General features: G+C 55.6%; 1 protein-coding gene across 15 annotated transcripts in view; it reads left to right on the forward strand.

Annotated features, from left to right (window-relative positions):
• MEF2D (myocyte enhancer factor 2D) overlaps positions 1-13775 on the forward strand; it is an 81123-nt gene that overhangs the window by 48707 nt on the left and 18641 nt on the right. For 12 of the 15 annotated variants that reach the window (XM_030291510.4, XM_030291524.4, XM_030291520.4 and 9 more), the window contains 3 exons: positions 888-1091; positions 8317-8454; positions 11918-12128. In XM_030291510.4, coding sequence (XP_030147370.4) covers positions 888-1091; positions 8317-8454; positions 11918-12128 — 553 coding nt within the window. Of the gene's footprint in view, positions 1-887; positions 1092-8316; positions 8455-8587; positions 8723-11917; positions 12129-13775 lie in introns of all 15 variants that reach the window. The other 3 variants (XM_030291517.4, XM_072918629.1, XM_030291522.4) reach the window with 1 other exon arrangement.

The following is a 13775-nucleotide window of genomic DNA, read 5'->3' on the forward strand; positions in this document are numbered from 1 at the left end:
TTCTGGGGGTGGGGGGACCCTCAGCAGCTGCAGCCGGGACAGGGAGCCCCAAACCAGCTCCCTCTCCAGCAGCTGGCTCCTGTTAGCAGCGTGGTGCTGAGAGCCGAGCGTGGGCTGGGGCTCGCAGCCCAGCGTCTGCCCGGCAGCTGGAGCTGCTGCTGGAGCCAGCACCCAGCCCCAGTGCTGGCCCCAGCCCCAGCCAGCATCAGTCCTGCAGGAGCTGCCTCCTCAACGCTGCTGCAGCCCCAGGCAGGGCGGGTCGGGGACGCAGGGGACCCCAGTTGGGCGGGCAAGGAAGAAAAGCACCCCAGGGAGGTTCCACAAAGGGACAGCAAGATGAAAGCAGCACAGGGGGACTCGTGGTGCCCTTGGGGAAGCATAGCCTGGTGGGATGAGTGAGGGCTGGTGAATCAGGGGTGGGGTGGGCACCCCTGGGTGGTTTTGGGGTGCTGAGCTCCAGCTCTGTGGCCCCCAGGGTTGGGCACTCGCAGCGCAGCTGCAGCAAGCGAGGACAAGATCTCGATCGCTTGAATATTCCACTTAAAAACCCACAGCCCCCGGACAGATGGCAGCTCTGCTGGGGATTTTGCTGAAATTTATTTTCTCTTGATTTGGCAATATGTGATTTCCAACGCTGATAATCATCTTTGTGCTTGTGAAGTGTCTGCCTTTGGAGGATCCCAAAATAGGCAGCAATATGAACCGTTTGGAAGAGGGAGGCGAGAGAGGAGAGCTTGGGGTTGGGTCCAGTTGGGGAAACTGAGACAGAATATTCCTTCTGCACTCCCCTTCCTTTTGCTCTTCCTCCAGTGGCCATTCAGTTTTCCTCTGGGAGCTGTTGGGTCTGTGGCAGTGCAGCTTCTCACTGTGGCTGTCTTTGCTTTCAGGTGACCTTCACCAAGCGCAAGTTTGGCTTGATGAAGAAAGCCTATGAGCTGAGCGTCCTGTGCGACTGCGAGATCGCCCTCATCATCTTCAACCACTCCAACAAGCTGTTCCAGTACGCCAGCACCGACATGGACAAGGTGCTGCTCAAGTACACCGAGTACAACGAGCCCCACGAGAGCCGGACCAACGCAGACATCATCGAGGTGAGCCCCCCCAGCTTTGCCAGGGCTGAGTCTGGTACTACACTGGATGCAGGAGGTTGTTGCAGGGTGGGACGGAGCAAGCAGATCTCCCACACTCAGCACCAGATGGATTTTGCGTGGTTTTGGTTCAGCCTACAGAAATACTCCGTTCTGGGTAGTAGAGTTGAAGCTGTCTCCAGTTGTGTTTACCTAATGCTTTGAAACTTGAGGTGCAGGTTTGCTCTGTGGGACCCCACTGTGGAATCCAGGCAAACCACGAGGTGGATTTGGAGGCAACTCCTGCTGGAGTGCCTGATGCAGCTGGTGGCATTGTTCTGAAGTGCCTGGTACAGCTGGTCACATTGCCCCCACCTGATATTCGGACAGGCAGAGTGGGGTTGTGAGAAGGCTCCAGTGGCCAAATTGCAGGGGAATTCAGGTGAGATGGACCAGGTGGGATGGTCCAGTGCCTGCTCAAAGCATGGCCAAGCTCATGGGTTGGTGGGTTTGCTCAAGACTTGTCTGGCTGTGTTTTGTGACCCATCCCCAGCACCATGCCCAAACTGTGCTCACTTCAAGGCCGCTCTCCTCCAGCCTGCTGGCGTTGCAGGAGATGCTCAGCTGCCATGTGCTGGTGCTGCCCCCACACTGGCCCTCTGCACAGCTTTGTCCTTGTCCCTGGTGCTGGCAGAGCATTGCTGGGCTGGAGCACGGGGCACATCTGGCTCGCAGGACAGTGCCAGCAGTGCCTTGGTCATTGGTCACATCCTCTCAGCAGTGGCTGTGCAGATGGAGCTGCAGGTCTGCAGCATGGGGGCAGCTGCCATTAAACCTGGGCAGACAGGCAAATGAAAGGCTTGGCTTTGTAATTAGTGGCATTATGGGCATCAGTTAATGCCCTCAGAGCCACTGGTGGCAGAGTGGAGCAGCACGGCCTGCATTGCTGGAGGAATTGGGTTCTGCTTCAGCCTTTGAATTCCTTTGGTGTTCCTTGGCCAGTCTGCTGAGGCTTTGATTTAAAACTCAGCCTGCCCCTGCCCTCCAAAATCTTGCTTTCTTTTTCTTTTTTATCCTCTGCAAAATGTGTCTTTTTGAGAGATTTGGACTTGAGCTTTTCACCCCATGGCTGAACCAAGCATCTCGCAGCATCTGCCGTCCTTTGCTGGGGTTTGGACACTCTTCTGCCACAGCACAGTTTTGTAGGGGGCCTTGAAAATGGTTCCAAAATGTCTTTTTTGGCCAGTTTGAGCCAGGTCATGCCCCTTTGCTGTGCAGATGCCGGCGGTTCCCTGCCGCAGCCTCTCTGGGATGCTCAGCCTGCGCTCGCAGCATCGAACAGATTTGTCTTGGCCTAAAAATACCATAAACATTTTGGGCAGCGTTCTCTGTTCCCTTATGGTCCAAGATGCAAACACTCCCAAGCCGACAAGTTACACACAGTCCTTGGCACCCAAAGAAACGCTGTGTTTGCACCACATGAAAAGCTGGATCCGCATCCAAAGCCGAGGAGAGGAACATCGGGAGCGGAAGGATATTGGTGCATGGCAAGAAAAGGAGCCCAAACACGCCGGGCTCGGCATGGCTTGCTGGCAGAGCTGTCATGGAGCAAAACCTGCTGGGGTGCAGGCAGGTTTGGAGGCTGCTCAAGCATCTCTCCTCATCCTTGTCTTGTCTGGGAACAGGGTTGGGGCTGCTCTAAGATTTTTACTGTTTCCTGAATCCATGGCCCCAGGACACCATTCCTGCTCTTGTGCTGATTTCTGTTTCCCCTCGCCCAGGTCAGGTTCCAACAGCCCAACCGTGTCCCCACTGCACACAAATCCAATTTATCTCCTGTTTCTTGGTGGCTTCCGGTTGAACTTGACTCACAAAAAGTATCTTCTCATTCTGGAAGCTTCCCCACATTGAGCATTTAGGGACTGTGAAAACCCAGGCTGGGGGAACTGCCACCAAATGTGATTTTAAGTGGATTTCAAGGGGCTGCTGCATCAACCCACCTTCACTGTGATGTCTGCCTGCCTTTCCTGCTGAGAGCTTTGGCTCTGAGTGCCTCTGGCAGCATCTCAGGAAGGATGAGGAGCAGCCAGGACCTGGAGGAATTGAGGCAGAAGTCTCTTGATTTTGTTTTTCTGGTGGAAGGGGAGCAAGCAGCAGCTCTGGAGGGCTAAGCCAAGCACTGCCAGGCTGGGGGCTCCTGGGCCCAACAGCACTGGTACCACAGCTCTGTTTAAAATGACAGTAAACATGAGATCTCCTGGTTTTTGGTCCTGGAGAGGTGGATCTGAGGGTGGAACTGAGGGCACCCCACATTCCATGCTGCACAGGAATGTCCTTGAGGGGTTCATCCCCTGCATATTTAGTGAGAGCAGAGCTGCTCCATGCTGAGCAGCCCTAGCTCAGGAGGGGTTCCACACCCCAGCTGCTTTTTGGGGACCATTCCCTGTGAGCTGTGTTTCAGCTATGCCAGGGCCGAGCAGTGGCTCTCAGGAGTGAGATTCGGCCACACAACCCCTGCAGCTTCTCCATGCCTGGCAAAGTTCTGGTGATTGAGGCTTTTAAGTCTGAGCAAATCTCTCTGGTGCAGAGAGGGGGGTTTCCTTAATCAGGCGGGGGCCAGCTGAGCCCCCAGCCCGGCACGCTGGGTGCCACGTGCGCGCCCAGCCGGGGATCACGCCGGCTTTGCTCCTCGCTGTCGCTTCTCGTTTCCTCCCAGCCCGGCTGACGTGCCAGCTCCTGATAAGGGACCTGGACAGAGCAGAGCTCGCCGGGCACCAGGATGCTCCACAGCCACTTAAAGGCACACAGCCCTTTCTGCCCTTTCCTTGGCTGAACGGCCTGGAGGGGCTGATTTTCCCCTGATTCGCCTTCCTGGGGTTGTCGTTCCCCAGGGTGTGTTAAATCAGACGTTCTGCAGGATGCTGGGGAGGTGGCAAAACGCAGAGGCAGCTGCCAGTGTCAATGTCTTCATCCTCATTCTCATCCTTATCCTCGTCCAGACTTCCCCAAAGCCCAGAGTGGTCGAGTCTCCCTCCTCTAAGGGAAGTCAACTGCATCCTGGTTGAGCATCGTTTCCTCTCACATGTTCTGCATTTCCTGCTGCTCTCTTACCCTCTTCGGGTTGGAAATCTGCTCCCCTGTGAGCTGCAATCGTGGCAGTCAGAATATTGCCTGGAAAAGCAGGATGTGCAGTGGGTCCTGATAGAGTGGGGGGACCTGAGTGTGGCAGGGAGAGGGGCAGGTGATGACTGAAGCGGGCTTTGCTATGGGAAGTTCTCACCCTGGTTTTAAATTTTCTGCTGTAAAGGAATTGCTTTTAAATCTGTTCCATATGAAAAATGGTTGTGTTCTGCTGGCTGCAGCCCAGTGACAGAAAGGTTTCCTGAAAACCTCTTTGCATCTTCTGTTTTATGCCTGGCAAAAAGAAAGAGCAGAAATAAGAAGGAAAGTTCTTTTCTAAAAGACCTTGCAGAGATCCCAAAAACAGGAATCTTTGGGTTTGATTCCCGCTCCAGCAGAATTGTTTTCCTTTTACATCATCTTGACAAAAAGCTAAAAATGTGGGATACACATTTTTTTTTGGTAAAAAAACCCGAAAGAACCAGCAGCCAACGCCCGTATGGCTGGAAATGGCATTTTGTTGTCCCAGAGCTCTCGTTGAGCAGCAGATTGCTGCAAGCCACGCTGCCTTGTCTCGTGTCCTGCTGCCCCTCTGCCGCTGGTGCTTCCTGTCCCCCGTGCTGGGATCAGCCCCGTGCTCAACCCTGCCAGCCCTGGAGCTCGTCCCCATCCCCTTCCCTGCGGCTCCTCACAGTGTCCCAGCCACTGTGACAGCCCCAGGGCCACTGTGACAGCCCCAGGGTCACTGTGACAGCCCCAGGGTCACTGTCCCAGTTCAGGGTCACAGTCCCAGTTCAGGGTTCACTGTCCCAGGTCAGGGTCACAGTCCCAGTTCAGGGTCACAGTCCCAGTTCAGGGTCACAGTCCCAGGTCAGGGTCACAGTCCCAGGTCAGGGTCGCAGTCCCAGTTCAGGGTCACAGTCCCAGTTCAGGGTCACTGTCCCAGTTCAGGGTCATGGTCACAGTCCCAGTTCAGGGTCGCTGTCCCAGTTCAGGGTCGACTGTCCCAGTTCAGTGTCACAGTCCCAGTTCAGGGTCACGGTCACAGTCCCAGTTCAGGGTCACTGTCCCAGTTCAGGGTCACAGTCCCAGTTCAGGGTCACAGTCCCAGTTCAGGGTCGCTGTCCCAGTTCAGGGTCACAGTCCCAGTTCAGGGTCACAATCCCAGTTCAGGGTCACAGGCCCAGTTCAGGGTCACAGTCCCAGTTCAGGGTCGCTGTCCCAGTTCAGGGTCATGGTCACAGTCCCAGTTCAGGTTTGCAGTCCCAGCTCACAGGTTTGCAGTCCCAGCTCACAGGTTTGCAGTCCCAGCTCACAGGTTTGCTGTCCCAGCTCACAGGTTTGCAGTCCCAGCTCACAGTTTTGCTGTCCCAGCTCACAGGTTTGCTGTCCCAGCTCACAGGTTTGCAGTCCCAACTCACAGATTTGCAGTCCCAACTCACAGGTTTGCTGTCCCAGCTCACAGGTTTGCTGTCCCAGCTCACGCTGCTGCCCATGGGAAGGGTTTTTTTTCTGTGCACAGTTGGCTTGACCCTTCCTGGGGCTGCTGGTGGCTCTCCTGCAGGAGCAGGGATGGTGACACCACAGCTGCCCCTCGCAGCTCAGCTGCTGAGCACCCACCCTGCAAGGAGCTGTGGGTCTCATAAACAATGCAGTTATCACTGATTTTACAAAGCTGGTGGCTGGGGAGAGCAAGGAGACCAAGGCAAAGCTGGGACACCAGATGTGTGAGGCCCAGAGAGAAAGACCTGGGCAAAGATGAAGGGGTGATGCTGTGAGCTGGTTCAGGAGCCACATCCAGCCCATTCCACTGCTTTCCTTGACAGGCTTCTTGAGGGAACAACCCCCAGGATGATTTTGGGTGGACTTAGAAATGGCAAAATGCTGAGGCTGGTGGTGGCAGCCCCTTGCTCGTCTCTGTGCTTGGTTCAGGTTTCGAATATGGGCAAAGCTGAGGTCTCTGGGAGCTGCCTAAAAACCTCCCTGGTGGCAGTGTTGCTGCAGGTTTTAGAAAAGATGTTGTTTCTTGGCTGAAACCTCTTGAAAAATCCCGTTGTGAGGTTCCCTCCGTTGAGGGTCCTGGGGGATGGCAGTGGCTTGTCCATCCCCACAGCTTCTGACCCACCAACAGCTGTTGCTTGAGGAGAGGAGGAGTTTTCAGGGATTTACCTTCCTGATCCCCAGGCAGGGATGGGAGGGCAGAGAGGAGAGGTCCAGCTCCTGTCCCTACAAATGGAATCGTGTTGAGGTGGGCACAGTCCATATTAGACACCAGAGAGTCTCCCCAGTGCCTGAAGGAAACCCAGCTTCATTGCTTCACTGCTCATGGAACAACTTTTTCCATTTTGCCTCTGAAAGAGAAAAAGGAAAAGACTTTTTTTTTTTTTTTTTTTTAGAGAAAAGCTCAACTTTCCGTCTTTCGGCTGCGTCGGCGAAACAAAAGGTTTTAGGGGGAAAAAAAAATCCACAAAAAGCAGTTTCAAAAAAAAAAAAAAAAGGCAAAGCTGTTCCTTCCCCACCAGCAGCACCTCTTCCTCTTTTGGGCCATTCTGAGAACAAACAAGGACATGTACAAAATTAGAAAAATAATAGGGAAAAGTCCTCGGGAAGCTGCAGAAAAAGGCCTGGGAATCTCCCATTCATGGCAGTGACTGATTCCCAGTGCCCTGCTCTGTAGACACTCAACACAGGAATCAGCAACACCAGGAATTACTAAGTATTAGTAGGTATAATATCAATATTAGGTATAAGAATTATTCATAATTATCATTGGATAATTAGTTAATAATTGTTAGGTATCAGGAATTACTGGTGACACCATCAGACCATGGTCAGGAGTCAGCTGGAGTGTGAGCAAGGACATTTCCCCTCTGCAATGCAATCCAGTAACCAGGGTGAAAGTGGCGCCTGGGAAGGCCCAGGAAGGAGTAAATTTAATGGAAAATATTGTGAAAAGCTTCAGCTGGATGGAGAACAGGCTGGGGTGGGTGTGGTGCCCTTTGCTTGGCCATGGCTACCTGGCAGAAGGATCCATCGAGCCCAGCCTGTGGTGCTGAGCAAACCCTGCCAGCAGTGTTCCCAACCCCTCTGGAGACATCCTGGGTTTTATTCACTCCAGCAACATTTCCCCCAGAGGCTCTGTGTTTCCTGGAGCTCGCAGGTAGTTGAAGAGCCACTCCCAAATACACTTTGGCCTCAGAATGGGGATGTTTGTTGCTGTTTAGGAAGGCAGAGAATTGTCAAGACTTTTTTTTTTTTCCCCTCTCCTGCTGAATTTGGCATGAAAAGGGATCAAGACTTCCAGGAAATTCTGTATCTTTGACTCCTTAAAAAAAAAAAAAAAAAAGACCTGGCAAGTGCTGGTTCTGTCATAAAGCCTAATTGCTTTTGGTATGTTGGGCTGCTGAATATGACAGAGGGACTTTGGGGTGTCACTGTGCCCTGTGGTCACCGGGCCCCTCCTGTTGAGGAGTGGCTGTCTCACCTCATTACAGTGCCTGGAACCTTTCCTGTTGTGAGCCCAGTCTTGGTGTGGGGTTTGCTGCCCAGTGTTGTCACCGTCACCCCCTGTGTCACCCCAGCAGGGCTTGCAGCAGTCACTGTGCCACCTTCCCTGCCACGTGATGCTCTTCCTGTGGCACCTTTGCATTTGGCAAATGCCACTTGGCTGGTTTTGTTAGGAAATTCTGACCATTTTGACAATTTGCCTATAGTTTTGGGGTTTATTTTCCTATTTGGCTGTTTGTAAGCGGGTTTTCCCTGTTTTTTGCAGGACAGCAAAGAGCATGAAGGTTTTTTTCCCCTTCCTGATGTTGTGGCACCTGAAAATGACGAAGATGCCGAGTTCATGCAGGGCCAAATTCAGTCCTGGTGTAAACAGAGCCTTTGAAAACAAGAAAGTTTCTCTCTGTTGCTCCCCATGCTGTAATTCCTAAATTAGAGACACCCTGGCATCAAAACCCGGGGGGTGTATCCTGACTTTTTAACCCCATTGAGGTCTTGGGGCGATGCTGTTGATTTGTACAGGGGCACGTCCTGGCCCGTGCAGGCCAGGGGATGTTTTGGGGGGACCTGCCCGTGCTCCCCACCTCCCCTGCCCCATCTCAGACTGTTCCGGTTGTGTTTGCAGACGTTAAGAAAGAAAGGTTTTAACGGCTGTGACAGCCCAGAGCCCGACGGCGACGACTCCATAGACCAGAGCCCCTTGATGGAGGATAAATACCGCAAAGGCAGCGAGGATCTGGATATCCTGTTCAAGCGATACGGTGTAAGTACCTGCCCGTGCCTGGAAAACCTTCATTATATGTTCTTTTCTGTTTTGTTTCTCTTCTGTTCGACTTCCCCTCAACCTCGTCCCCCGCCCCCTCCCCGACACCCCCGTGTCCCCCCACACGTAACAGGCGCTGAACAAGAAGCACAGGGAGTGCGAGAGCCCGGAAGGGGATGAAGTGTTTGCGCTGACCCCGCAGACGGAAGAGAAATATAAAAAGATTGATGAGGAGTTTGATAAAATGATGCAGAGTTACCGGCTCGCAGTGAGTAGCTGGTGGCCTGCAGCCCCCCTGGTCCCCTCCCCGGTGCCTCCAGGTGATGGGGGGGTGGATTTTGCATGGCTTTGCTTTGGAGCCGTGCCATGCCTCGGGAGCCGATGCCAGCAGCCCCTGCAGCCCTGAATGCACCTGGCTCTTGAGCACCCTTCCTGTTGCCCATCCGTGGAAAAATCATTCCTACTACCTCTGGCATTCCTGACCCTCCTTGGCTCTGGCCAGGCAGTGCAGGAAGGTATTGCTTGTCTCCTCTCCTCTCCTCTACTGCAAGTACTGGATTAGGGACTCCTTTTTCACCCTCTTTTCCTCAAAAAACGAGATTTTTGTCTGGGTTAAGATCCCAGTGTTCATGTGAGCTGGTGGCGGGTGCCGACCTCTCACATCCTTGCAAAGCTCAGCTTGGTTTGGGCTATTCCACATTAATTCCCCCCAAATCCACCGAGCCCTCAGGGCAGCTGGTGGCTGTGGCAGAAATCCAGGGAGGTTTTAGCCTGTGATCCCAGAGCTGTCACTGGCACTGGGGTGGCATCAGGACAGTGCTGAAAGGGATTTGTGTCAGGAGACGGGAGGAGGAGGGGGACACGTTTCAAATTAGTTGTTAGTTCAAGGGAGCAGAGACTATTGATGCAGGCAAGGGCTCTTCAGGGGATTAGCCCCGAGTTGCTGCAGCGGTAATTAATGCTGCGGAGCAGGGGGAGGCTCCTGTCCAGGGGTGGATGCAGCACAGCAAAAATGACACACACAGCCCCACCCAAAATAATCTGCCTTTCTGTGCTTTGCAAGCCCCCACAAGTTAAAATTCTGGCTTTTGTTGAGAACTGGGCCTTGTGAAATCCCCAGGTTTTGTTTTGCTGACTCAGCGCTGTGTTGCTCCACAAGCCTTGCAAGGATCCCAAAATCTGCGTTTTGATCCCCTAGACCTCAGGGTGGAGGGGGTGGAGAGGCTGCCCTGAGACCTGGGAGGGCTGAGGAGGTGGAGGAAAGTGAGGTGCAGGTGGTGATGATCTCTTGCAGCTGTGCTGAGACAACGACTCAGCCCCGTGAGAGGGGTTCAGGGCAGGATTAGCTCTGTCAGGACATGGATCTACCTCAGCCTCCCTGGTTTCACTAGGGGGGTGCAGGTTCCCACCCTACCAGGGTGTGTGAGGTGGGAGTAGAGCCCCAGCAGGACACGCACCCCCCAGCACTGGCACAAGCCCTGCCACTGGTGGAATATAGGCTGAAAAGCCACCTGAGCTTTGTCCTTAGAGCAGAACACGCTGGTGAGCAGGGGCTGCTCAGCATCAGAATGTGTCTGCTGCGAAGGGAGGGCCCTGAGGAGGCGCCCATCATCCAGACATGCCAACCCAAAGGGACAATCTGTGCCCAGAAGTCCTTTCAGCAGGTGACATTCAAGTGCCGGGTGGCTCTTCATCAGGGCACAGCATCTGGCTCCCCCACTAAACCTCCCTGGCAGCAAGGGGCCAAGCAGTGCAGGTGGAGCGTGTGTGGTTGAAGAAGGCGCTTTTCCATTTTAACGCTGGGTTGGTTTTGTGTGTGACCAGAACTAACCCAGCAGCTTAACGACAGCCGTGTCTGCTAATGAGGGACCTCGGCGGGGCTGCTGCCTCTGGTGTTTGCCCTCACTTCTAACAAGAGCAGAAATCGTGGATTTTGGCTGATGTGTGCATCTTCTCCCCCCGACTTTGGACTGCCATCGTGCCCTCTCTGGGGCTGGGTGTCCCGGGTGTGCCGGGGCGGTGGCAGCCTGCTTGCTGCCTGCCTGCAGGTGCAGGGGGTGCAGCTGGATTGAGGCAAACTCGGCTGCTGGGCTGGTGTATCCAGCTCACAGCTCTGCCATGGTGTGGAGGAGCTTCAGCTCTTCTCTCCCTCCCTGGGAGCGCTGCGCGCACATGGACGCGTTGGCAGTGATTTCTTACACAACGCTGCTCCGGTGTTCGTGCAACGCCCGAGAAACCTTCCTCCTCCTCCTCCTCCTCCTCCTCTGATTCTGCTGCCGTGCAGGATGAGCTCCCGGGCTGAGCAGAGGGAGGGCTCCGTGTTCCAGCTCTCCCTGGTGGTGTAGGAGTTGTTCTGCCCGTCCCTGTGAGCAGCAGCCCCAGGAGCGGTGCCGCGGCGCGGGCTCGGAGCCGCTGGCCTCGTGGCCTGGCTGGGCCATGGGACAGCTCAGAAGGACAGGATGCCCTTGGGAAGCAGATCCCCCCTCTCACCTAAGGAGCAGGACCGATACAGGAGCAGATTTTTGGAGGAGAGGGGGCTGCAGGGCAGCGGGGACACGCACCAGCTGCAGTGGGGAGACCTCAGCTCCCTCTTCCCTCGCTGGTGCAGCCTGTGGGGTTCCACCTCTGGCCCCGTGATGGTCCCGTTCAGTGCTGGGCTACTCTCCCTCTCCATCCCCGAGCAAATTAAAGTGGGACTTAAGCAAAGCCCGTGCTAAAGCCTCTAAGCAGGTGCCAGCTCCTGTTAACGAAGAGCAAATCTGTGACATAAGACAAACGGCTGGGATAATCGCAGCGGGTCTGGCTCCCACGGGACGCTGGTAGGTGAAGCTGGTCCTCACCCTGCAGCCAAGGATAGGGCTTTAGTGATGCTCCTGCATCCCTGGGGTCAGCTCGGCCTTCCCAGCAGCTCCCAGAGGAGACAGGATGGATCCCAGAGTCACCCAGGGGCTCTGTGGAGCAAAACGAGTCTTTCCCAGGTGCTCGGCCACCAGCAGCAGTGCCAGCCCAGAATGGGGATCCACTGCTGGATTCCTGCTGGCTGAAGAACGGCCTCGTGGAATCCTGCCTGGGGTGAAGGGCAGCGCCAAGCTTGGCTGCTGTCGGTGCTGGTGGGGGCAGACCACCAGGCTGGTGCCCACCTTCGTGCTCTGGGCTGCTCCCAGCCTCTCCTTCATGCCTGCCCTGAAAGCACAGGGGGTAAATAAATACAGCCTGAAAAAGAGGCCAAAACTGTTGTTTGCAGAGCTCGGGTGTGTCCGAGAGGATGGCCCATTGCTCTTCCTGCTGTTCCCTGGTGGGGAACTGGGCTCTGGTGCATCCCCTGCAAGGTGCCAGTGTGGGTTTGAGCACAGCACTGCAGGTCAGCAGTGGAGGTTTGAGGAGCCTGACTGTGTCCCCTTGGTCAGCAGCTGTGCTGTGCTGCAGGAACTCGGCTCCCCTTTACCCCCTGCCCTTTGTTCAGTCCACAGTGCCCGCTCCGAACTTCGCCATGCCCGTGACGGTGCCGGTGACCAACCAGAACACGCTGCAGTTCAGCAACCCGGGCAGCTCGCTGGTGACCCAGTCCCTGGTGACCTCCTCGCTGACAGACCCCCGGCTCCTGTCGCCGCAGCAGCCGGCCCTGCAGAGGAACACGGTGTCCCCAGGGCTGCCACAGCGGCCAGCCAGTGCAGGTGAGCCACACCTGCCCCCTCACCTCGTCCCTCCTGCCTGGCTGGGCTTGCAGCACCGAGCATGGGGCATCCCCGAGGGAGGGGACAGCCCTGCTGCTTCCACCCCCTGTCCAGGAGGAGTCCACATTCCAGCAGTGAGGGTGGCAGAAGCAGTCTGGAAGGGTTGTTGCCCCTCTGTGTGCTCCTGGCAGCCACTGATGCCCTGTTTGTGCCGTGGCCCCAAGCTGAGGGCAGCCTCCACACCGTACCTGGGTCTCTTTGAGAGCTGGATCCCTGCAGGATCTGTTTCAGGATGAGTCACCTGGCGCCATTCCCGGGCTCGGGGGTGGCTGCTGGCATCCTGCTCGCCGGTGGCACTCCGGTGACACGGGTCTGGCTGCCTAAAAAGGGCTGTTCTCAGTCGGGCCATGCTGGTTGCAGTTGGCTGTGGGCGATTACTCATGTGGCTCTGCTGACAGATCTGAGGAGCAGTCATTTCCAGCAGGGACCGGCGATGGGTGGCACAGGACAGGGTGGGGGAGAGGACTTGTCACCCACGTCCCCTTCCGTGGCAGGGGGGACAGGGATGACGTGTGACCACAGCCCGGCTCTCCCATGGTATGATCATAAATAATAATATTTCTGCTATTTTGGATGGCACAGATGGTCTGTAAAAGTCACCCGGGCTGCAAATGGCAGAGCTGGTGCCAGTCACCACCCGGACGTCTGGGTCCTCAGCTGTGGCCCCCAGGGCTTTGAGAGCTCCAGGGAGCTTTGCAAAGGGGATGGATTTGGAGAGATTGCTCCAGATTTGGAGAGATTTGGATGGATTTGGGAGGTGCTTCCAGAAGCAGGTTGTGTGAGCAGGAGGAATGGTCTGGCTGGGATGCAGCAGGAACCATGGTTCAGAGACAGCTTGCTTGCTCACTGCTCTCACCAAGGTGCCTTGAAGCACTCCTGTATCAGGATGGGGCCCCAGACCTGCAGGAGAGGGGTCATTCTGCTCTAGACTGGTCCCAGGGAGCAGCATTTCACTGCAGGCAGGATGGCAGAGCCCTCCTCGGGCACAGGCAGCCATCGCTGCAGCTGCAGGGATCTCCTGCCCTCTCGTAGGCCCCTCAGCTGAGAGCAGAAGAGGCTCCCTGGTAAAGCAGACCCCTCTGGGGGCTCGCCGTTTCCAGCTCACTCCCCGCTCGTTTGAGGGGGATCATTTTGCGGTTGTGAGCGCAGAGGTGTTCCAAGTCCAGCCATCTGTGTCTCATTCACTCGCTGCCTGGGACACGGAAGAAACCCTGTTTATAGGAGCCAGGGCCTTGCGTGTTAAAAAAACTCTTTTTTTTTTTTCCCCTAAATTTTTTTTTAGCATTGCACCAGAGCTGGTTGTGTTGTTTCCAAAGCAAATGCACAGCGTGCGCTGGGTGGGTACCTTGACGGTGCCTGGTGCTGCTGGCTCGGGGATGGTGTGGGAGAAGGGCAGCCAAGGGGGGGTGTACGGGGCTGGGGTGGGGTTGGCATCACTCACCCAAGGAGGTGGGCCCTCTACGTGGAGTCCCACAGCAGGGCACAGCCACAAAACCCTGGTGGAGTCCTTTCTCTGGGACTTGGGAGGCACAGGGACCTCTGGCTTTGCATCCCCATCCCTTGAGCAGGGTGCTGCAGTGTCACATT

Source organism: Taeniopygia guttata, chromosome 25 (assembly GCF_048771995.1).
Source record: "Taeniopygia guttata chromosome 25, bTaeGut7.mat, whole genome shotgun sequence".
NCBI lineage: Eukaryota > Metazoa > Chordata > Aves > Passeriformes > Estrildidae > Taeniopygia > Taeniopygia guttata.